At 34.6% G+C, this 24,101-nt stretch overlaps 2 protein-coding genes across 2 annotated transcripts; one reads left to right on the forward strand and one right to left on the reverse strand.

Annotated features, from left to right (window-relative positions):
- On the forward strand, positions 1–5,218 carry LOC126584387 (interactor of constitutive active ROPs 1-like). Its single transcript, XM_050248790.1, has 2 exons — positions 1–88; positions 4,476–5,218. Exons 1-2 carry the CDS (start codon positions 1–3, stop codon positions 5,216–5,218), a joined length of 831 nt encoding a protein of 276 aa, XP_050104747.1.
- A 256-nt stretch (positions 5,219–5,474) lies between these two features.
- LOC126584389 (uncharacterized) lies at positions 5,475–15,063 on the reverse strand. Its single transcript, XM_050248791.1, has 4 exons — positions 15,018–15,063; positions 14,847–14,924; positions 14,273–14,764; positions 5,475–5,549 (listed from the first exon to the last, which is right to left on the reverse strand). Exons 1-4 carry the CDS (start codon positions 15,033–15,035, stop codon positions 5,475–5,477), a joined length of 663 nt encoding a protein of 220 aa, XP_050104748.1. The 5' UTR covers positions 15,036–15,063.
- Positions 15,064–24,101: the final 9,038 nt, after the last annotated feature.

Here is a 24,101-nt window from a genome sequence, read left to right on the forward strand (position 1 = left end):
ATGACACGTGGTGTACCACCTCATGCGCCGATCATACTGAAAAATCTCTCAATTTTGTTGGGCAAACACAAGGAAGGCATCAAGCAAGGTATTTGTCGGTAGATTTTTTTTACATGTCACTGTGTGCCTATGCACAACAGCATGAACACTTGACTCGACGAAATGTGTCATCGGGTAAAGGTCCTCAGGTTGACGAACTTATATTTTGTCGGGCAAACATTTACAATTTACGTGCTATTTTTTTTTATTCTTTTGGCACCAAAACTTTGTTAAATGATTTTGTCCTTGCCTACGAAATATTTGCGTCGCCTAAAGACTTTAGACCCTAAATGTTGACCTTTACCTACAACTGCAAAATCGTCGAGTAAAATTGCTTAACACGATGAAATGTGGTCGATTGGGCCAAAAGTGGTAGGGCAAGGACTATTTTCTGGTAGTGAGTAGGTTTGTCTTCTGTTGAAAATAAAAATAAGGTTATCATTTTCAAGTATTAGAAGTAAGCCTTGAAAAAGAGCAAACAAATATTAAAACTTTTGAAAAGAGTGGGAGGTAAAACGGTGTTTCAAAAATTCACAAATCTCCGTACTTTAGCATTTTGCCCGTATTACAAATCATCACCCAATGTTTTTACTGGTTTGCAATTGTCAACTTATTATGTGTTTGTGAAATGCTAAGGAGACTCTCTCATCTTCATGGACTCTTCCCATCTCATGTTATTGGCACAATATTTTATAATGCGGACACATAAGTTGTGGAAAAACCATGATGTGATAGAAAGACGCTAGGCGCTATATTATGAAGAGTCTTATTTTTTTCAAGGTTCTAAAAGACGCTAGGAGTTAGTCGGACGGTGGGATGGGGCCTAACGCCTAGGCGGACCAAGCGGATTTAAGTAAATCTATTATATTTCGTGTAAATAAGTATCTGTTTATAATTAAAACATATACAATTTCATCATAAACTATAAAATAGAATGACATATATATTATGAAGTATTTGAACATAATGAAAATATGGGGAACAAGCATATAATGTGGGTTTATTTAAGTATTCAACAAGTCTCTTATAATTTGTTAAAAAAATAAAATGCAAAATGAAAGTTATCTATTGTCTATCTAAGTGAGTCGCAACCTAGACGGGTCTAGGCGGGCTAAGCGGATATCTAGACGGTTTAGGTGGGCACCTCAGCAGGTATAGACACATTTTCTTAATTTTCAAACGCTAGGCATTACTCAAAAAGTAAAGAATTGCGGAGATAGGGATTTAATTGTGGATAATTAAAAAAAAGTTATTTTTTTTTTGGAGACTTTGGATGCGGTCCCTAGTTATGAACAGTTTTTGACTGAAACCTTGTTGGTTTTCAATTTTTGATTTAAGTCCCTAAAATTAATTAATAATTTATTTCTATGTACGTTACTATATTTTTTAAATTAAAAATTAAAATTTATAGTTGTTTATAGTAATGAGATTTTAAATAAAAAACCATAATTTGTGGGATTAAAACTATTAAAATATAAATATACTATTGTGTGTGTGTGTGTGTAAACATGGGTACATTCATAAAAAATAACCAAAAAATTATTGTATCAAAACATGGGTACATTTAGCAAAAATAAAAATGGGTACAAATAAATAAAAAAATATGGGTACAATACAAATAAACTTTAAAAAATATGGGCACAAAAAGAAATTAATATATGGGTACAAATTAAAACTGAAAGGAAAATTGGTACAAATTAAAAAGGGGTTGCAAATTAAAAATGGGTACAAACTAAAAATAAAAATATATGATAAAAAATTTAGCCATAAATATAAATATACTAATTGTAACATTTTTAATATTAAATGAATATATTTAGAAATAAAAAATATTTTATTATTGAAATAATTAATGATATTATTAATACAAAGGACCTTGATCAAAAATTGAAAAGTAATAAGGTTTTAATCAATAAAGTAGTAAAAATAAGGATGAAAACCTAATTACTCCATTTTTTTTTCTTGAAAGAAGCTTAGAGGCTAAATCGCATAGGATAAATGGCCACTTTCTTTTACAAATAGGATCAAAAGGGACAGGGGGATAGAACTAATTTGTCATTTTTAGCATAAAACATATCATTTATTACCTATCATCTACTAAATATACATTAAATAATAACTTGCATTGAATAGTTCTATTCACACACCCATTTTTATCTCCAAAACACGCCCCCCTTATTAAATTTTTGTCATTGATCATCTTCAATTTATTTGATCCGACAACCGAAAATTAAGAGAGATGTATGAGAAGTAAAAATGAATGCATGAATAACACTACTCTAACAGAAAACCTCCCTAGGCTACAGGCCACCTTAACCTTGTGGGTGGCTACTAACTACCAATCGGACTAAGATGAATAATTATAAACTAAATAGTACGTTTGAGCTTATAAGATTAATGTAGAGAAAATTATACAATAAGCAAGCAGCACACAAAATAATGGACCTCATTTTATAACAAAACCAATTTATTGGAATCATACAAGTCAACTGGACAATTAACATGGTTCTGTCATCTTAAAATATTGTTTTGCATCATGAAATTATTATTTAGGACTTAAAAGGAATCTTTGTGTTCCTAAAGAAATATTACCTCTAATAGTAGAGTCCTTATAGTAGAATTCTTAAATTTGAAATTTTTATGATTTTACGTGATAGTTTGATTAGGTGCAGATTTTTTTTACTTAAGTTAACCTTTTTTAATTAACTAAAAGCATTAAAAGAAAAATCTTCAATCAGGATTGTGGTTACGGTTTTCCACTCAACTCAAGGTACACATTTTTTTGTTTATATTAACAATATTTTAATTAATTAAAAGCACTAAAAAATACAAACAAGATTGTGGGCCACGTTTTTCACTCAAGGTATACAATCTCTATATGTGAAAACATACACTATATATCCGGTGAGTCCCTATACTTTAAAGACTCACTTTCCGATCAATTTGAAATTCATGTTGTCCCTATATTTGTTTTATACTTATTTTATACGATGATTGTTCCTATCGAAGATGTTCTCCATCCTTTTAAAGTGTGGTGTCTTGTTAACTTAGATCGCCCTTTTAATCTTATAAACTCTGCCATTCTCTTTAGTTTATAATTATTCATCTCGGTGCTATTAGCAATATATTTGTTTTTCTTCCCAACACAACAAACTCAGAGAGACGTATTCACTTAATTAAGCTACACGTTTTCAGCACTAATTGTCTTCATAATTTCAGAATCAATTGAATCGGTCAATTACAACAGCTGGACAAAGCACATAATAAGTTGACAATATTGCAAACCAGAAAAATATTGGGTGATGATTTGTAATACGGGCAAAATTTCACAGTACGGAGATTCGAAAATGTTTTAAACACTATTTTACCTCCCACTCTTTCTTTTAAAACATTTTAATATTTGTTTGCCCTTGCCAAGGCCTACTTCTAATCATGATCTAAAATATCCATAATATTCCGATATTTCCTCGAAATTTCTGTGTTTTTGGACTACCGATATTTTTTTGGACTACCGATATTTCCGATATCATCGATATTTTAGACCTTGTTAAGCCACTCATGTATCTTACCATGCAATGTATAAAGTGTAAAATATTGTCCTAATTCATTATATATAAATTATTATGGTGTGTTTAAACTTCTTTAATTAATTACTACATATTTTCTACACTCACAATGTTTGTCAGCTCACTATATAATCAACTTAAATCAGTTATATCTATCATGCAATGCATTTCCTTCTAATTTTTTGTGATAAACTAATAGATAATTGACTAAATAAACATCCTGCAAAGTTTCAATAAAAATTTCCAAGTTTTTCTTACAATTTCCGTGGTTTTTATTCAATTTTTATCGATATCGATAATATCTCGATATTTCCATCTAAATTTCCGTGTTTTTGGACTACCGATATTTCCGATATCATTAATATTTTATACCTTACTTCTAATATTTGTCGACAACTGAGCAGATTTTACTTCTAGTATATATCGATTTTCATATTTACTTAAATGAATATTAAACTGAAAATTTAAAAGTAATAAGGGAACGAAATCACAAGCAATATTAAAATCATAAAAATGATAAATGTTAGATAATATTAAGGGAAATTTTATTTAAACTCATTTAACCTATTTCTACACCCAACTTACTCTTTTCACCTATTTGATTTTTAACTAAACTATTAATATCTCTTTAAACCTAAATTTAATACCTAATATACCCCCATAAATCCAATTCAATATGTTGGATTTATTTTTACACCCATTTGATTTTTAGAAGCTAAATGGACCTGGGAACTCCTCCTCGACCACTTTATTTTCTAGTAGAAGCTCATAAGCAGCAAAGCTCACTTCATGGCTACCTTCTCTTTTCACTGCAGTCATGCAAAAACACGAATCCCACTAGCTTCTAAATTTTATTTGAATGATGACCAGTTTTCATATGCATCTGGAATGTCCATTTTGTTAAATGCAACTACATAAGGCTTTTCAGCAATTTCAGGGCTAAACAGTTCCAACTCCAGACGAACTGCATCAAACTCAAATTCTGGCTTGTGAAGGTTGAACGTAGTGAGACTGATCAGGTGGAAGATGAAACCAAACAAGTTGATAAATCAGATGAAGCAACATCGATTTTGGAAGCAGAGAAACTTTCAGCCTTACCTGACCTAGCTTTGAAGAATGATGAGATAGACATGCTAAGAGCTGAGTTGGAAGAGAAGGCAAAGCAATTAGAAGTGTCTGGTGAAGAAAGTCAGGGTATAAAGAATCAACTAAACGAAGCGGCCTTAAATATTTTATCTGCCCAAGTAAAGGAAAAGGAAATATCCTTGAAGTTAAATCAGCTTGAAGAAGAGCTGGAAGTAAGTAAGGGAAATGCAGGTCAGTTGAATGAGAAGTTGCAAGCAATGGAAAGAGCAAAGGAAGCACTGGAAGCGGAGATGAAGAAGATGAGAGTGCAGACAGAGCAGTGGAGAAAGGCAGCAGATGTTGTTGCTGCTGTACTTGCCGGAGGTGTGGAGATGAATGGTAGAGTAATTGAGCCATCAACTGGTGGCTACATCGGCTTTGTGGGGTCACCGGCTGATGACTTGGATGATGGATTCGGTAGTGGTAAAAGAAAGGGCTCTGGCAAAAAAATGTTTGGTGACTTGTGGAAAAAGAAAGGCCAAAGATAGAGTTCCTTTTTTTATCTCGCGCCCAAATTTGTGTTTAACTTTGAAAATCTGTTTTTCCGTTGACGTGTAGGTACAAAATTTTCATTTTCTAGGGTTTTGATTACATCTCTCTCTCATCTTCCAATCAAGGTCCTTTCTTTTGTTTTTCTATGCCCACCTACCAGCTCTGTCCTGATGGGTCTCTGACCAAAGCTTACACTGCCCCAGAAAACACAATCATCTACAAACCCCAGCCTGTAAAATAAAAGCTTATCTCTCAGCTCTCAGATTTATCTGCAAGGAGGAGGAAAAGAAACTCGAATTTTACAAGAGTCAAAAGTTGATCCAAATCCTGGTATGAGAAAACCCTATTGAGATTTCAGCTAAATAGAAACCAGAACATGAAAAGAATTTTAGGGTTTAATAACACTACTGAAGAACAGAGTGAGATTGTGAATCGTGATCTTAGAGAGAGAGAGAGAGAGAGAGAGAGAGGAGAGAGAGAGAGAGGGTTTATTGATAAATTTGAGTTTTATTATTAATTTTATTTTGTACTTAATAGTAATTATGCAATAGGGTAAAATAGACAATTAACATTCAAAATTTTAAGTTGGGTGTAAAAAGAGGTTGCATGGGTTTAAATAAAATTTCCCTAATATTAAAGAGGCCATGATGCGGAAGTTGTTTATTTTTTCTTTTTTTGAGAAGAAGTACAATATTAATTTATTTGGAAGAAAACGTACAAAACAGATAATAGGGTGCTAACAATGGGCTTCGATAAAAACAATGCCCAGGTTTTCAATAATGGATTCCATGGCTCTGGGAGTGAAAAAGTTTGGTGAAATAAGATATAATAATGGATTCCATGCCTCTCTTCTCCTCATGCCAAACGCCTTCATCATCAAATAAACCACATAGCCCATTTTTCTTTTGTCTTCTACTAGGTTTTTGATGAAAAAAACGAGTATTATGGTCGCCCAACTTCATCCAATTCTCCCGGGGATCTTTGATGCCAATATGCTTCCTCTTGTGCCAATAAAGAATGAAGTCTTGTATACAATTCATATCGCTGAGCAATCATGGTTTCATTGAAAGGTTGTCCAAAAAGAGAATTAAGCTTATCTTCCGTTTCCACAATATCACTCGGAATAGACAGTGTTGTACGATTGACCCATTACAGCAATTGATGCCTTGTAGCTTTAATTTTCTCCCTAACACGAAACATTGGAGAACCCAGACACGCCAATTCCCACCCAGCTTTCACAGCCTCGGCACACCACTCACGGGTCGTCTAGGCCTTCCGTGTCCTCCTGTTTTGTATGGTCACGGTTAATCCACATCAACATTTTATATTTTTTTTATAGAGATAATAAGACAAAAAGGAATAGTAATATAAAATATTGAAATGACTTAACTGTGATCACACAAACAGAAGAGTAAGGAAGGACACGGAAAGTGAGAGGGCATCTGCCTCCTTACCAACTTGTTAGGCCATCTCTAACCGAAGGGTTCAGAGGGCCAGAGGGCCGAAAATAGCCCTAAAACCGTCTCCAAACGAGGGCTAGGGCCAGAGGGCTCTGGAATCTGGGAGGGCCCCACGGGATCGGAGAGGGCTGGAGGGCTGGCTATTTTTTTTTTAATGCTTTCCTATTGCTGTCGGTTATAACCGACAGCATTAAAGAGATTATTTTTTTAATAGTTTTACTATTAGTGTCGGTTATAACCGACACTAATAGTTTGAAATGTTTTTTAATATAACGGCTAGCTGACTCAGCTAGCCGTTGGGTTTTTTTTTTTTTTTTATTTATTTTAAACATTTTTTTCTTCTATAAATATGGTGAAGTTCTTTCAATTCTTCACTTCATTTGCAATATTTCCTTCTTCAATATTTTTCAATATTTCCTTCAATATATTTCTCAATATTTCCTTCAATATTTCCTTCAATATATTTTCTAATATTTCCTTCATCTATAATATTTGTTTCAATTTTTCAATATTTCCTTCATCTATAATATTTCTTCACTTCATTTGCAATATTTCCTTCAATATTTCCTTCATTTTTTTTCAAAAAAAATGGCCTCATCTGCAATGAAAGGTAGGGCTTGGACCCGAAAAGAAGATGAAGCTCTTTGCAAGGCTTATAGATGGATCTCAGAAGATAGTGTGAGGGGGATTTCTCAAACAAGTGAATGTGTTTGGACTCGTGTGTCCAAAAAATACTTAGAGTTCTACAAAGGCACCATTCCACCGAATACCCGAAACCACGAAAGTTGTTCTTCAAGATGGAAGAAACATCTTCATCCAAGTTTGAATAAATGGCATCAAGCACTATTAGCAGCAGCAAGTAGACATGAAAGCAGCGCCAATTACTATGACGAAGTTAGTGTTTTTACAGTTTATTTTAAATGTTTAATTATATTACATTAATTTCGTGAATTAATTTCCTAAAATTTTTTTAATTATATTTTCTAGGTACGCCAAGCGAAGGAATTGTATATGGAGGGCAGCTCAAAACCCTTTCAGTTTCACGGTTGTTGGGAAATTTGTAAAGGGTGGGTGTTATTTGAAGATCCACCTCAACATAGAGTGGATCCTTTGGAAGCTGCATCCCCATCTGTAGATATGAATGAAGATGGATCTCCTACCATTCAACAAATAAGGGTAGAAAATCCGACTCCGTCCGAAAGTTCTTTACCTAGGGCTATGGGACGAAACAAGGCCCGAAGGTTGAGGGAAAAGGGCAAGACAAATGCTGATTACGCCGCTCAACATGAAGTGGCGGCCTCATTTCGATTACTGGCGGAGCAAAATGCCCGTGAGGCGGAAGAAAGGAAGTGTAGACATGAAGAGCGAGCCAAACAAATACAAGAAGAGATGGATGATAAGAATATGGAAAGGAACACTTCGAATTACACTCCAATGAGTAAGTCCTATTTTGATAGGAAAAAAAAAAATTATGGCTCGGCGGCAATTGTTTACCTCTGACTATACTCCTACAATGGCGGATGATGAATATGATATTGATTATGGATATTAAATTTAAGTCGTTGTCATTTTTAAATTTAAGTTAATGTTGTTTTTAAATTTAATTTGTAGTGTTTAAATATAAGTTGTTGTTTTTAAATTTAAGTTGTTGTAGTTTTTAAATTTAAATAATAAATTATGTTTGGCCCTATGGCCCTTTGGCCCTCGGTTGGAGATGGTTTTTTGTGACAGGGCTAAAACGAGCCCTTTGGCCCTCTGGCCCTCGGTTGGAGACGGAGGCAAATATGGCCCTGTACTGTTCATTAAAATATTAATATCTTGGGGAATCTTGGAGGGCCAGAGGGCTCAAACGAGCCCTCTGGCCAGTCCTCGGTTAGAGATGGTCTCTAACCGAAGGGTCCAGAGGGCCAGAGGGCTGAAAATAGCCCTAAAACCGTCTCCAACCGAGGGCTAGGCCAGAGGGCTTGAGAATCTGGGAGGGCCCCACGAAATTTCAAAGGGCCAAAGGGCCAAAGGGCTGGCTGCTTTCGGCCAGCCAACCAGCCCCGGGCTGGCTATTTTTTTTTTTTATAGATTTCCTATTGCTGTCGGTTATAACCAACAGCATTAAAGAGAAATTCTTTTTTTTTATAGTTTTACTATTAGTGTCGGTTATAACCGACACTAATAGTTTGAATTTTTTTTAATATAACAGCTAGTTGAGTCAGCTAGCCGTTGGTTTTTTTTTTTTTAACATTTCTTTTCTTCTATAAATATGGTGAAGTTCTTTCAATTCTTCACTTCATTTGCAATATTTCCTTCAATATTTTTCAATATTTCCTTCAATATATTTCTCAATATTTCTTTCAATATATTTTCCAATATTTCCTTCATGTATAATATTTGTTTCAATTTTTCAATAATTTCCTTCAATATTTCCTTCATTTTTTTCAAAAAAAATGGCCTCATCTGCAATGAAAGGTAGGGCTTGGACCCGAAAAGAAGATGACGCTCTTTGCAAGGCTTATAGATGGGTCTCAGAAGATAGTGTGAGGGGGATTTCCCAAACAAGTGAAGGTGTTTGGACTCGTGTGTCCAAAAAATACTTAGAGTTCTACGAAGGCACCATTCCACCGATCCCGAAACCAAGAAAGTTGTTCTTCAAGATGAAAGAAACATCTTCATCCAAGTTTGAATAAATGGCATCAAACACTATTAGCAGCACCAAGTAGACATGAAAGCGGCGCCAATTACTATGACGAAGTTAGTGTTTTCACAGTTTATTTTAAATGTTTAATTATATTACATTTAATTTTTGTAATTATATGTCATTATATTACATTTAATTTCATGAATTAATTTCCTAATTTTTTTGTAATTATATTTTCTAGGTACGCCAAGCGGAGGAATTCTATATGGAGGGTAGCTCAAAACCCTTTCAGTTTCACGGTTGTTGGGAAATTTGTAAAGGGTGGGTGTTATTTGAAGATCCACCTCAACATAGAGTGGATCATTTGGGAGCTGCATCCCCATCTGTAGATATGAATGAAGATGGATCTCCTACCATTCAACAAACAAGGGTAGAAAATCCGACTCCGTCTGAAAATTCTTTACCTAGGGCTATGGGACGAAACAAGGCCCGAAGGTTGAGGGAAAAAGGTAAGGCAAATGCTGATTACGCCGCTCAACATGAAGTGGCGACCTCATTGCGATTACTGGCAGAGCAAAATGCCCTTGCGGTGGAAGAAAGGAAGTGTAGACATGAAGAACGGGCCAAACAAATACAAGAAGAGATGGATGATAAAAATATGGAAATGAACGCTTCGAATTACACTCCAATGAGTAAGACCTATTTTGATAGAAAAAAAAAAAAATTATATCTCGGCGGCAATTGTTTATCTCTGACTATACTCCTACAATGGCGGATGATGAAGATGATGTTGATTATGGATATTAAATTAAAGTCGTTGTCATTTTTAAATTTAAGTTAATGTTGTTTTTAAATTTAATTTGTAGTTTTTAAAATTAATTTGTAGTTTTTAAATACAAGTTGTTGTTTTTAAATTTAAGTTGTTGTAGTTTTTAAATTTAAATAATAAATTATGTTTGGCCTTATAGCCCTTTGGTCCTCGGTTGGAGACGGTTTTTTATGACAGGGCTAAAACGAGCCATCTGGCCCTCTGGCCCTCGGTTGGAGACGGAGGCAAATATGACCATGTACTGTTCATTAAAATATTAATATCTTAGAGAATCTTGGAGGGCCAGAGGGCTAAAACGAGCCTTCTGACCAGCCTTCGGTTAGAAATGGCCTTACTTATTACTTATTACTTATTACTCACACGCTTTTGACTTTACCTATTGGTGTTTCAAGGCTAAAACGTCAGGGGGCCCACTGCCCATTCCAACTTTTGCACCGTGGGATTTGGTGTTGATTATCTTTTGGTATTTTGGCTAAAAAATAAAAAACAAAAAACAAAAAAAAAACCCAACAATCTAATTTGGATTTTGTGACTTCTGTTGCATTAAGGCATCATCTGTGACTAAATGACTTTTCATTTTCTTATTATTTGATTAAAGGTGAATGAGAAATCCAATCCTTTAATTTTGATGGCTAAGTTAAATGGGAAGAATACCGTGTAGTAGGTGTTGGTTCACTCTCACTGGTATGAACAAAAGGAATATAGATAATATGGAAGGTAGATTTTGGGATAGTAGATTTTTAGACTGGTTGAAAATTACTTTTGATCCTTTAAATATGTCTAGGTAGAAGCCTAAATGAAAGAGAAATGCCAAAAGGCAAGGGGAATATGTTTGAGTGGCACAATACATGTAGCAAGCTAGTCATAGAATGGTAATCTCTCATTGATAGTAAAAAGTTAATAATTATATGCATTGTGCACCACTTTTGCATTCAAATTATATTTCAAACAAAGATACGAAGTTTTCCTACAATAATTATAAGAATAAATAATTGAATACCCTCATAGAGGTCGAGCTCATTCAACCACTAGCAAATAACGTATCCTTATCGTGAGGATTTTATAATCAATATCTTTATCTTCATTTAAAGATCATCCTTTCAAAAAACATCATTCGTATTAGATATCATTTAACCATACAAATGTGTCAAACTAAATCAACGGTGTAAGTATCAAGTAGCATATTCATGATGAACCGGTGTAGGTAACAAGTAGCATATTTATGAAAAAAATCAACAGTTTATCATGAATATGCTACTTGGTACCTAAATCATTGATTTTTTTTTTATACATTTAGATTACTAAATGATATCCGATAAGAATGAATTTTTGTAGGAATGATCTTCAAATGAAGATCAGAAAATTGAACGGTTACGACTATGAAAGTTTTATAATAAAGAGACGTTATAAGTAAGTCGGAAATGAGCTCATCCTCCTAAGGGAGGATGCAAACATTATCTTGCATGATTATAGTATTCAATAAGTATTGGATTCGTATTAGATCATATATTTATTGAATTAGATTTAAGACTAAAAAAGATTAAATTATCCTCAGTAACTTCATTACTTTTAAAATTATACTTATCTATTTTCATTTAAAAAAAGATATATTATATAATAAGGAAGAAGTGTAAACTTGTGTTTAGAATGCATGCCCAAAAAATTTAAATTGGTGTTCCACAAGCATAATATTGAAAATAAAAAAATAGACCAATTTACACCTTAATTATTTCACATGTCGGTCGTTGAATTTTTCTCCCCTAAGAGAACAATAATCATAAAACAGATATTTCTGATTCACATTCTCATAGGATCTTTGTTGCTCTGGGGTCAGTTCCAATTAATCTGTGTCGTTCCACAAGTAGTTACAAGATTGAGAAGAGCATTTGGCTCCAAATTGGCATCCATTTACATTAAATCTTTGATAATGTGTGCTTGGAAGGGTGAATGGGGCCAATTTACTTTTTTGCCATTTGATGCCCAAGATTCTCCATTCCATATATATGCTTTCTCCCACAAACATCTTTTGTGCAGGGCTCCCAGCATTGAACTGTTCTTGAACACTCTATTGGGATGTTATATATCCACAAAAAACCAAAAATAAAAGCATGTCAGGGAAGATATACAACAACCTTATAGTCCAGCGAATACAATAATCATACTCGTACCTTATTATTGACCACATCTCTCACATACTAATATACTTCACAACTATATGTAAATTTCATATCTCTTAAAAAGTGGGTTAACAAACTAATGTAGTATGCACGTACTAGTGTTTACCCTTATTATGATAGATTACGGAAAAGTAAATAAAGAATATGTATAGATGAAGATTAAACAATTAATTGTTTTTTTTTTTTTGAACCAATGATATTATCTACACTAAGGGAGAGGGGTGGGCTTAGTCTCAAAATGAGTTAGTAATAATGTGGTTCAAATTCGCATTAGGGGAGAATCAAACCTAATTAAGACCTCTCACTTACAGTGAAGAGGAATCTGTTTAATTAATTGTTTAATCATCATCCATATTCTTTATTTACTAGCCTATATCAAATTTGACATCTCTTTTGGAGATGTTTCAAATTTTGAACATAAAATTCAAATTTGATAGCTTATGTAGCACTTTGACATGTTTTAATGTTTCGCTCTCTATCCAATATGTCAAATTAAACTATTATTGTATTGCATTATTTTCTTTTCTGAATTTCTTTTTTATATTTTAAATTATATATATATATATATATATAATATTCATACAAAATACTAATCCAAATAATCCAACAAAATACAACCTCTTAATTGAAAAATAGAAGAAATAAAAATCCAACTTAATAATCATCACCAGTAAGAATTTTCATTCTAAATTGGTATAATATAGCCATTCCTCATCACCCATCTCAGTTGTGTCCACAGACATAATTTTTGTCTCAAAATCAAGTCACTCACTACTAAATTAAACAGTTTGCGCGACGAGGGACATTTTGTCCCACAAAGCATTCTTAAAGCAGTTCCACCCCTAAAAAAAAGCGCCAGCACCTAGCCCATTTAATCCACTCAGTGAACAATAATAGACCCCAATGAACAGTAATAAGCCAAATGCATCTCCACCCCTAAAAAAATGCGCTGGCACAAACGATCTCCATCCTTACAAAATGCGCTGGCACCCAGCCCATTTAAAATATTTTATATTTTTGTATAAAAGAATAAATAAATAAAATAGTTTTAATTTCGGATAGGATTTTTAACTAATCTCGTCACGCCATGTGTCATTATCCGAACGTACTATTTTGTGAATAGATTTCCGCTAAGATTTTCACCAAATCCTGACGTGTCATGTGTCACTATCTGTTTACAATAATTTAGACAAGATTACGATAAGATTTTCAACCAATCTTGTCACGTCATGTGTCATTATCCGAACGTACTATTTTGTGGATAGATTTCCGATAACATTTCCAACAAGTAAAGGATGCGTTGAGTTTTTTCCAACGACCTTGAAGACCTTGACTACTTCTGGCGTCTTTTCCATGTACATCGCAAAACGCTTACGTAATTTTAATCCACATTTCTCGCTTATCAATCTCATTACCCGTAATCGGGTCATGAGTAGTGTGAACCCAACATTCACACAAAGTAAGATCTTCGATGAGCTTCCACGTAGTTATTTTTTTCTCTCAAAGTGTAGAAAATATTGAAATGTAGAAAGTGTAGAAAATATTGAAATGTGGTGTAAGGTGGAAGATGAGGGTTAGATATTTATAGAATTTTTTTTTAAAATTTTTCTGTATTTTTTAACAATTTTTCATAATTTTTAATTAATTTTTTATAATTTTAATTTAGTTAATTAATCTAGACCGTTTGATTTAAAAAATATTCAAATCCAATAGCCTATAAGTTGAAACGTGGCCAACAGTCATAATTCTGACCGTTTTGCCTTTTTTTTTAATTTTTTGGGGGAAAACGTGGACCATTGATTTTTGATCGGACGGTCCAGATCAAAATGAAAAAAAAGAGATTTCATACTAATGACCAAAAAAAAAATTAATGAATAAAAAAACAATTTTTATTTATAATATAAACAAAAATGTACGTACAAATATAAAGTTTTAAAAGAAAGGGGGAACAAAACTATGAAAAAAAAGGCGGAAAAATCTATAGGCATGTCGTTCGGAGGTGCTTGGTAATATTGCTGCTGGTTGGGTATAGGGTCAGAGGTCGACAGGCCTAATTGATGTGCTTGCTCGGTGTGGAAGGGCTCTGAGGGGGATGGTGCAAAAAATCCGGGGAGACGTATTCCGGAGGAACTGAGGGCTTGTACAAGCATTAACATTTGAGACTTGTACGATGCTAGCGCACTCCTCAAGCCATTGACTTCTTGCGTCAAAGTCGTAACCTGGCCCTTTAACTGCGAGGATGACGAGGCTCCACTCTCCGGCCACCTGGCATTTCCCATCCCCCGACAATATGTCCCTAGCCTCCGACCGAAAGTCTGGTCCAACATCTCTGTCACGATGTGAAACCCTGCATCTTCAGGGGGATCCATAGACTCAATCAGCGTGTTTGAGGGAAGCTGGGAGACGGACTCCTGAAGCACCGACTGACTCTTCTCCACCATAGTCGCCTGCGAAAAAAAACATGGAATATTAATAGAAAACAATTTGAAATAATTAGTATAAATGTTTAATGCATATGAAATTACTTACATGCAGGGACTTGGTCAACTCATTCTTAGGCCGAACATAAACGTCAGCAAAGACGTCGATCTTCGAAAATTTTGAACCCTCATGAAATAAAAAAAGATAAGGAAAATGATAGTACGAAAAAAAAAATTATAGCAACATTTTAAAATTGGAAATGAAAGCTGTAATATATACCTTCCGTTGTGCCTCCATCCTATAGGAAAAAGGCCTCGAACCCGAATGGTGGAGAAGAGTCTTCTTCTCCTGATTAATCTTGTTCACCTTCACCTTCTTTTGTTATACAAAAAATAAACGTATTAGTTGTAATACTTAAAAAAAAATTAAAAAATAATAATAAACATTAGTAAAAATTAAAAAAAAAGTAAATTGAAAGAATCGTAATTAAAAACGCACCACATACCCCGGCTCCTGAAAATGACCGCAAAGCCAAACCCAACTATCTTATCGGTCCTCCAGCTCCTTCAGACAACCCTCCTTGAGAGCGACCTACGGATCATCAAACTGCTGGAAACATTGGCGCAGGTCACTCTTCCACTGCTTGTAGCGTTCGAAGAAAAGTCGATTGAGGTACGCGAACATGTCCTCATCCATGTCCTCCAAATTGTAGTTTGTCTGCAATGTAACAAATATTATGAAAGTATTAGTAATAAAAGACAGTAATAAATATAAATATATAAATTTTACATGAAAAGCATTAAAAAGCGACGCTATTTACGAACAATTGATTGAGCACTGTGTTCTTCTTCTCCTCCAGCATCGCCTTCCAAGACTTCCACCGCATAGGGCAAAAGGTTTGCACGACATGCCCAATGTCTAGGGCCAATGCACTATGTTGCTCCACCATTAGTGCTGCCTGATGTTGCTCATCGTATCCGATTAGGATACGACTGTTGGTCACCCGGGTGACCTTCGCCGTCTTCAATTGCTAACAAGGTCCCCAGGTGTTTTTCTTCGTTGCAAAAAGATGGAAAAAAAATCATTAACCCAAAACTAATAACAAATCATACTAAAATTTCGGCATAACCTCCCCTATAATTAAAACATTTCCTAAAACCCTGAAAATAACATAAACAATATACGTATCCAACACAATGATCACAACAGTTTAATAAAAGGTTCGGAACGATGATAACTTTTTAATCCTTACATGACATAACTTATCAAATTGAACCTAAAATAACAAAACTCAATTAACATGGGAATGAAGGAGTGAAGTAGGATTGTATACCTGGTCATGTACCCAAGGCTTCGGTTATGGATCTCGATGGCGACATCTGGTCCGTAGTGCTAGGGTGCTTGTGAGTACGTCGGGCGCTAATAGGTAACACCACCGAAGAAGTCGACGATGCTTGCATTTGTGGGACTGGAGAACCAACTGGGTCAACCAGATGAACCAGCCCATGGTCTATCTCTGCCGGAGCAGTGGTGACAGTAGTAGGTGTAGTCGTCGGACTAGGTGTAGAAGTCATCACCATCCGGGTTCTAATGAGGTGTGTCATCTACAAAATTGGAAATCAATTTGTTTCGTACACAAAGATTTAACTTACCGTACACATGCTAATCTTTGAGCTTAAATTTAAAACGAAATTTAAAAACCCTCATTCTAAACCCAATTCAAGTTTGGCAGAAACAAAACTTAAAACTGATATAACATACAGAAACTAATCAATTCAGATAGGATATAGACCCCGCAATTATAACTTATAAGAACAAACTAGCATAAAGGACAACCTTACAAGTTTACTACCTAAAACCAAACAAATGTGAGGTGCCTTGGATATCCTTACTACCTTATGTTCAAATAAAGACCTCACAACAAACTAATAATGTGAAAGAGAGCATATCATTATTTACTAGTAAAATCCAGATTTGCTTATATCATGTGGGTTCCCATATCTTTGAATAATAATAATAATGGAGTTCACAAACAAATTTCATTTGATTTAAAGTGTTCCTATTGGTTTGCTACACCTAATCACCATGACATTGCCCTATCTGGCTGAAAAGATATTTAACATATAAATTTCCCATTTCTTGTCCTTCTTGGTGAATTAAGTATAGCCAGACCTAGGAGAGAATCCATTCATGACATTCCTAAAAATGTAACTTCAAAATTGGGAGGCCGAATTCAACAAGTAACACAACCGAGTCTATCATATTAATAAGGCAACAACAAAGGCTAATACCCCATTATATATCAAGAAATCGTGGCAGTCCACAATGCAAATCTCTAAAAACTTGTTCCACAAATGTATAGTGTAATTAAATTTTTTATTTCAAACCTACAATAGAGAACACATCCTACAATATCTTAAATTCCAACATAAAAACCACAAACATAAATATATTTCATCTAATCCTAATAAAAGAGAATTAAAAAGGTGAATTATACGATATAAAGATAAATAAATAGAAGGATTGTTGCATATTGAAAAGTGTAAATGCAATGTTGTGGATTCATAGAACACATGAAAACATTAACAAATCCCTAATTTAAGAACCCTGTACTTAAATTAAAAAACCCTTAATTCGAACCTTGTACTTGAAATTAAAAAAACCCTAATTTAAGAACCCTAATCTAACCCCCAGTGAAGCACCCTAAATCTAACCCCCAATTTAAGAAAACCTAATCTAACTTCACTGCCCAAAATTGTTCTCCTAATTTAAGACCTAAATCTAACCCCAATTAAGAACCCTAAAAACTCTCATTTAAGAACCTAAATGTAACCTCTAATTTACGAACCCTAAATCTAACCCCACCACCCTCAATTTGAAAAACATAAAAACCCTAATTCTAACCCCCAGTCAATAAACAAAATTGAAACTAAAAACTAAAGAGGAAATTACCTCTTGGAGAAGAAGCAGCAACGGCCTGAGAGAGGGACGGAGAGACGAGGTGAGTGAAGGAGAGGCGGTCGGAGATAGAGAGGAAGGAAAGAAAGGGTATTGCGTAGGGAAAAAAGGAAGAAGAGGGAAGTGAAGGAGGAACGAGATACATAGGGTTAATAATATAGAATCTTGTGCAACGGAGGCTTTGTCTTGCAAGGCTAAACAATCGTCGCGCAAATTTTTTAAAATTTCAGGAAAAAAAAATGCCTTGATTGAATTTTCAGACATTTGCGTGATTGCGCAACGAAATATATGTATTCGTCACACAAGTGTTTGAAAATTCAATAATCCCGCATAAAATTAAAACGCTTGCGTGACCAAAAAACTTTTATGCATCGGGCAGTTATGTTTTAAATTGGTTTTATTTTTATTTTTTATTTTGTTTACAATTTATTAAAAAATACAAATAAAACAAATTTATTTACAAAGTAATTCACATATAAAATGGGAATCATTCATACCATTTTTGTTTTCTTCACTCCATATAATGCATTAACCATTTCATGTGTTTTACAAAAAAAGTTGCAAATAAATTGCCTTAATCTTCATCCGAACTATAATAACTTTCACTTTCGTCACTATCATCATTTTCAGTGTTCCGTTCCTCATCATCGATAGGTAAGTCACCATCGTCGTTTGTGTGCATTGGACTATTGTATTATGGAAGATCACCGAGGTCAATTGTGATCGACTGAATTGGTATTTTGATTGAAGATACTCCTTCTATCTGTAATGGTTTTTGGATAAGATTAGTATCTCGGAGTGTTTCCACACCATTTTCATCAAAGATTCAAGACATTGGTCAACAACATTGTTGATGTCGTCGTCAATACGGTCTTGTTCTAGTATAACAGACACATTCCTATGATCCATTATCTAAACAACTTTCCAACCCCTGCCGGCTTTAGGGTCATCTAGATACACAATTTGTTTTTCTATAGTTGCTAAGATGTAAGGGTCGTCATCGTACCAAGTTTTAGTAGTGTTCATTGATAGTAATCCATGATCTCTTTTCACACTTCCCTACCTATTAGGGTTTGTATCAAACCATCGACACTTAAATAGGACCACTTGTCACCGGTCTTTGTAAAGCAATTGCACGACACTTGTTAGTTTGCCATAGAATTCAATGTCTATACTTTCGCCTCCCCCAAGGACATGAACACCATTGTTTTGCCTACACAACTTGTCATCTTGTGCACTCGCTAAGAACTTGACGTTGTTGACATGGCAACCCGAGTACAATTCAACGCGAATCGGTCCGAACGCCAAGTTATATAACTCTTCACTGTATGCCGGGGAATTCAATGCTTTCAGTTGATTCACCTAATATTAGACAAACATTTAAATTTGTTAGTTCGAGCAAATTAATTGGTACAATATATATGTCCAATACAAAACACTTCAAACTTACATATTCGAGAAACCATTGTGGAAACAATTCACGGTGTTTCTTGGCAAACAAATGTGAAGGATGTGCCTACTTCATCATATTTTCATGCTCGTCTAGGTATGATAGTGTCTCGTCACAATTGTTGAGTACGAACCAATGGGCTACCTCCATGTCCTTCTTGGAAAACGACTCGCCACAAATCGGATCTTTGAATGGTCTAGCGAGTTGGGCAAAAACTGAAAGTTCTCCTTTCTCACACCCCCATCATTATTGCGAAGAGGACGATTGAAAGTTGTCTCAACATCCTTTAAATACATTCCACAACATGTAAGCGCCTCATATGCCACCCAAGCTTGTATAATGGATCATTCTGGCTTCGCTTTTTTTCGTACACTTTTCTTCAAGTCTTCGAGAAGCCTACCAAAATAAAACAATACGACACACATATTATTAATCATAATATATTTAATATTGATTAATAAAAAAGACGAGGAATATATACTTTTCTATTGGATACATCCATCGAAAGTTGACTGGTTCAGCAAGCAATGCCTCATCTGGTAAGTGAACCATCACGTGTATCATACTTGTGAAGAAAGTTGGAGGAAATATCATCTCAAACTTGCATAGAACTTGCACAATGTCATGGCATAACTGATTAACGTCTGTTTTTTGCAATGTTCTTGACATCAATTGCGAAAAAAAACTAGACAACAACATGATTGGTTTCACGACATCGGATGGCAAGAGATGTCAAATACCCACAGGAAGTAGGCATTGCAGAACCACATGGCAGTTATAACTCTTTAGGCTAACTAATTTACCCCGTCAACTTTCACGCAATGCGCAATATTTGAAGCATACCCATCAGGAAACTTTACAGACGATAAAAACTTTAAAAATTCTTTCTTGTCATTCAGATTCATTGAAAAATGCAAGATCCCTTCTGGCTTTATCATTGTCTTTATTCATCCATAAACCCTGTTGTATTCTCATTCGTTCCAAATCAAGACGAGCTTTGATCATGTCCTTTGTCTTGCCCTCAATATCTAGAATTGTGTTGACTAATGTGTCAAATACATTTTTCTCAACATGCATAACATCGAGGTTGTGTCTTAATTTTAGTTTGGACCAATACGGGAGCTCAAAAAACATAGAATTGTGCGTCCAATTCATATGTGTAGAAGGTCTGGTCCTACTGACATTGGTCCCAAAAGGAGCAAAATCCAAATGGTTAAGATGTTCCAAAATCTGATCACTGGACCATTCTCTGGGTCTGAGGCGATGCTCTTTCTCCCCGTTAAACTCTTTATCCTTCTCTCACCACTCATGGTCCCAAGGCAACTATCTTCGATGACCAAGGTAACAAACTTTTTCGGCGTGCCAACTAAATGTTACGTCTTCCTTGCACACAGGGCATGCCATATAACCCCTAGTGCTCCACCCGGAAACCATTGCACATGTGGAGAAATCATTCACATTCCATATCACCACAGCCCATAAAGTGAACATATTACTAATACATTTATCGTATGCGCACACACTGTGTGTCCATAAATCTTTTAGCTCATCCACCAACGGCCGTAAGTATACATCGATTGACCTACCAGGATCCTTAGTTATCAATAGAGTCATCATCATGTATTCTTTTTTCATACATTTCCATGGCGGCAAATTATACGAAAATACGAAAATCGGCCAAGTACTGTGGTGTTGGTTTAAAACCCCAAACAGATTAAATCCGTTAGTGGCAAGTCTTAATCTAACGTTACGAGAATCAACAGAAAAATTAGGGAATATTCAATCGAACTCTTTCCATGCCTCTCCATCTGCATGATGCCTCAGGACATCGTCGTCAACCCGCTTTTCCTTATGCCATCTCATGTACATGGCAGTATACGTTGACATATATAATTGCTCCAATCTAGGTTTCAGAGGCAGATAACGCATGACTTTTTATGGGATCTTAGTCGTTCTATTTTGAGATGTCATTTTGAACCTCGATTCATTGCATACAGGGCATTTATCCAATGCTTTATTCTCTTTGTAGAATAAAATACAATTGTTTTTGCAAACGTGAATCTTTTTCATTACCCAATCCAAGACCATTCAACATGGTCTTTCGACAAACAATTGTCATTCGGAAACATTCTCTTGAAAACCCTCAAAAAATAATCGAAACATTGGTTCGACATACAATGCTTTATTTTTCCGTGCATTAGTTCCACAATAGCTGTGAGAACAGAAAAGCTCTCGTATCCTAGGTATAACTCTTGGTTGACATTTTTTAATAGTTTTTCATATTGTTCGAACTCTGCATTGTCCATTGTTTGTATCCCGGGTATAATTCCTGATTGGTGTTTGTTGATGTAAATGGAAAAACATCATTTTTTAATATCCATGACTTCTTCATTAGGATCCACAATAGGTTCAACATTGTCCACTCTTGTGGCGTTTGAAGACGAAGCATGGTCTAATTTTCCCCATGATGGTTCCAAGTATTATATATCTCAATCATTCCATTCCTTACTAAATGAAATTGAACATTTTCAATTGTCTCCCTTAACGTGTTGTTACACCTCCTACAAGGACACCAGATTCTAGTTGCACCCGGGTTGTGTGTACGTGCAAAGCCAATAAAATCCTCGATTCCATCCAAGTATTCGGTCGCGCATTTATTCGGCTTCAGTATCCACGTCCTATTCATAATTCCTGGAACCACAATAACAATACAACAATCACAACAACTTCATTCAAAATGATAATGTCACCTTATGCCTCCAGTAAGGGCCTTATCCCATTAGGAAATGCATAGTCATGTCACGTAATTTACGGCTACGTCAAAGTAGATTTCGACGTGGATGAATTATGGCAGCATCTCGATACAGTTCTTCAGGTGTACGACCCGAAGAATGTACAGAGATGACACCGAAATCTCCATAACCGAAATCTAATCCTTTAACCATAAACTACGCGTCATAACTGTGCATTCCCAAACAGTCCAAATGATGGGACAATTCAAGAATTAATTGGACTGCAGTCATGCTTTCGCATCCATGCGCGAAATCCAACTAATCCTCGAACGGGAAACTAAGTTTTACTAAAAATAAAAAAACAAGTACGAAGTTAATTTCAATTAACTCCGTACATCATAACACATATTTGTACGTCACGTACAAATTTAACAACATAATTTAAACATAACAAAATAAGTTCAACATAATTTAATTAATTTTATATGTCCAATACAAAACGAAGAAAATACCTTCTCAATCGTTCTCCACCAATCGCTAATCACACACAATGTCCCTATAGACAACGAAATTAATGGTGTTAGTATGAATTTACATTAATACTTTTACCCTAATGACAAAAAACGCTTACCAGACACACCGAGATAGCTCAATCAACTTAGAGAAGAAGATGGAGGGAGTATTAGATGATGAAATTGAGAGAAAATGGAAATGATGGATGTCGGATTGAGCAAAATCGAAGGGATGAGTGCAGAGGCACAATCTGCAATATATTTTGCAGTTTGCCTCTACACATGGCTGAATTGAGATTAAAAAGGACGATAAATTTGCGCGATGAACAAGGTATTCGTCGCGCAAACACACATTGAGTGACTAAGATGATCTTCGTCGCGCAATTTTACCATTTTTTAATTTTATTTCCTTTACTTTACAATTTATTCTTTTCAACACATTGTGCGACGAAACAATGTATCGTCGCGCAATGCATATTTTTTAATTTTTTTATGTTTTTCTTTTTTATTTGTATGTATTGTAAATTTTTATTTTATTATAAATCAAAAACTCAAACCTAATTAAACATTAAATTAATTAACAAAACTAATTTACTATCCCAAATAGAATTTATAATTAATGCAAATATTAATACTCATCCACATAACATATATTTATTCATTAAATTAAATATAAAGTCCACAAAATCTTATTTTAAAAAAAATAAAAAAATAAAAAAACAACCCTCATTAACTTCAATCCTCCCTCGCCCGCAACACATCAAACTTCAATTGCCGGAAACTTTGCTCGAAAAGCCTATCCACATAAATCCGTTGCTTCTCATCGATTTCATCAACATTCCAATGATCCTACATTAATGCCAATAACAATAAACTAGTAACTTAAAAAATATTACGTTTTAACAAAAATAATTGTTCATTATTTACTACAAACTTACCAATAACTCTCCCAGGATGAACTTCTTCAACTCTTCAGGGACCTTTTTCCAAGACTCAAACTTGGCAGAACAATCCCTTTGCACCAAATTCCCAATGTCATACTTAAATTCGGCGTACGCCTCAGCCATATTTTTGCCTTCAAAGTACGACACTTACTTCCGTCAATACCTCTCTAATCGCACTACAAGTTTCTTTTAGCCAGAAACTTCTCCAAAATCAGCCATTCTTTTTTAAGCAAATAAATTTTGAAAATAGGGCTTTGAAACTGTGTTTATATAGGGCTAGGGACAACTTTGCGTGACGAATTTGTTCGTTGCACAAATCACTCAGTTCGTCGCTCAAAATGCGTCATAAATGCGCAATAAATAGAAAGGTTTGACCGTGCTTAGCACAACAAACAAAGGGTTTCGTCGTGCAAATATGTCTTACGGGACGAATAAAATAATTGTAATTATAAAATTTACATAAACATAGATATCTATGTTTACGTAAACTTTATAATTACAAACAAATATTCAGAAAATATTTAATACCTTCAATATTTATTCTAAAAATAATTAATACTTTAAATATTTATTCTATAAATAATTAATACCTGAAATATTATTCTATAAACAATTAATACCTTAAATATTTATTCTATATATAATTAATGCCTTAATCCATACAATTATTTTCAGCATAAGTACGATATTTATTGAAGATTGAAGACACACATAAACCGAGGATAGGGTGCTTACATTAGGTTTCAATAAAAAAAAAACCCAACAGA

The sequence above is a fragment of the Malus sylvestris genome, chromosome 10 (assembly GCF_916048215.2).
Source record: "Malus sylvestris chromosome 10, drMalSylv7.2, whole genome shotgun sequence".
Classification (NCBI taxonomy): Eukaryota; Viridiplantae; Streptophyta; class Magnoliopsida; order Rosales; family Rosaceae; genus Malus; species Malus sylvestris.

Bases quoted from the DNA above. Each gene is read 5' to 3' on its own strand.
- LOC126584387 (XM_050248790.1), top strand. From the start codon at position 1: ATGACACGTGGTGTACCACCTCATGCGCCGATCATACTGAAAAATCTC. The intron at 89-4,475 runs GTATTTGTCGGT...AATGATGACCAG, and splicing joins CAAGGAAGGCATCAAGCAAG to TTTTCATATGCATCTGGAAT.
- LOC126584389 (XM_050248791.1), bottom strand. The intron at 14,765-14,846 runs GTAAGTAATTTC...TTTTTTTCGCAG, and splicing joins AGTTGACCAAGTCCCTGCAT to GCGACTATGGTGGAGAAGAG. The intron at 5,550-14,272 runs GTTTTGTTCCCC...TTCTCATACCAG, and splicing joins TTTCCGCCTTTTTTTTCATA to GATTTGGATCAACTTTTGAC.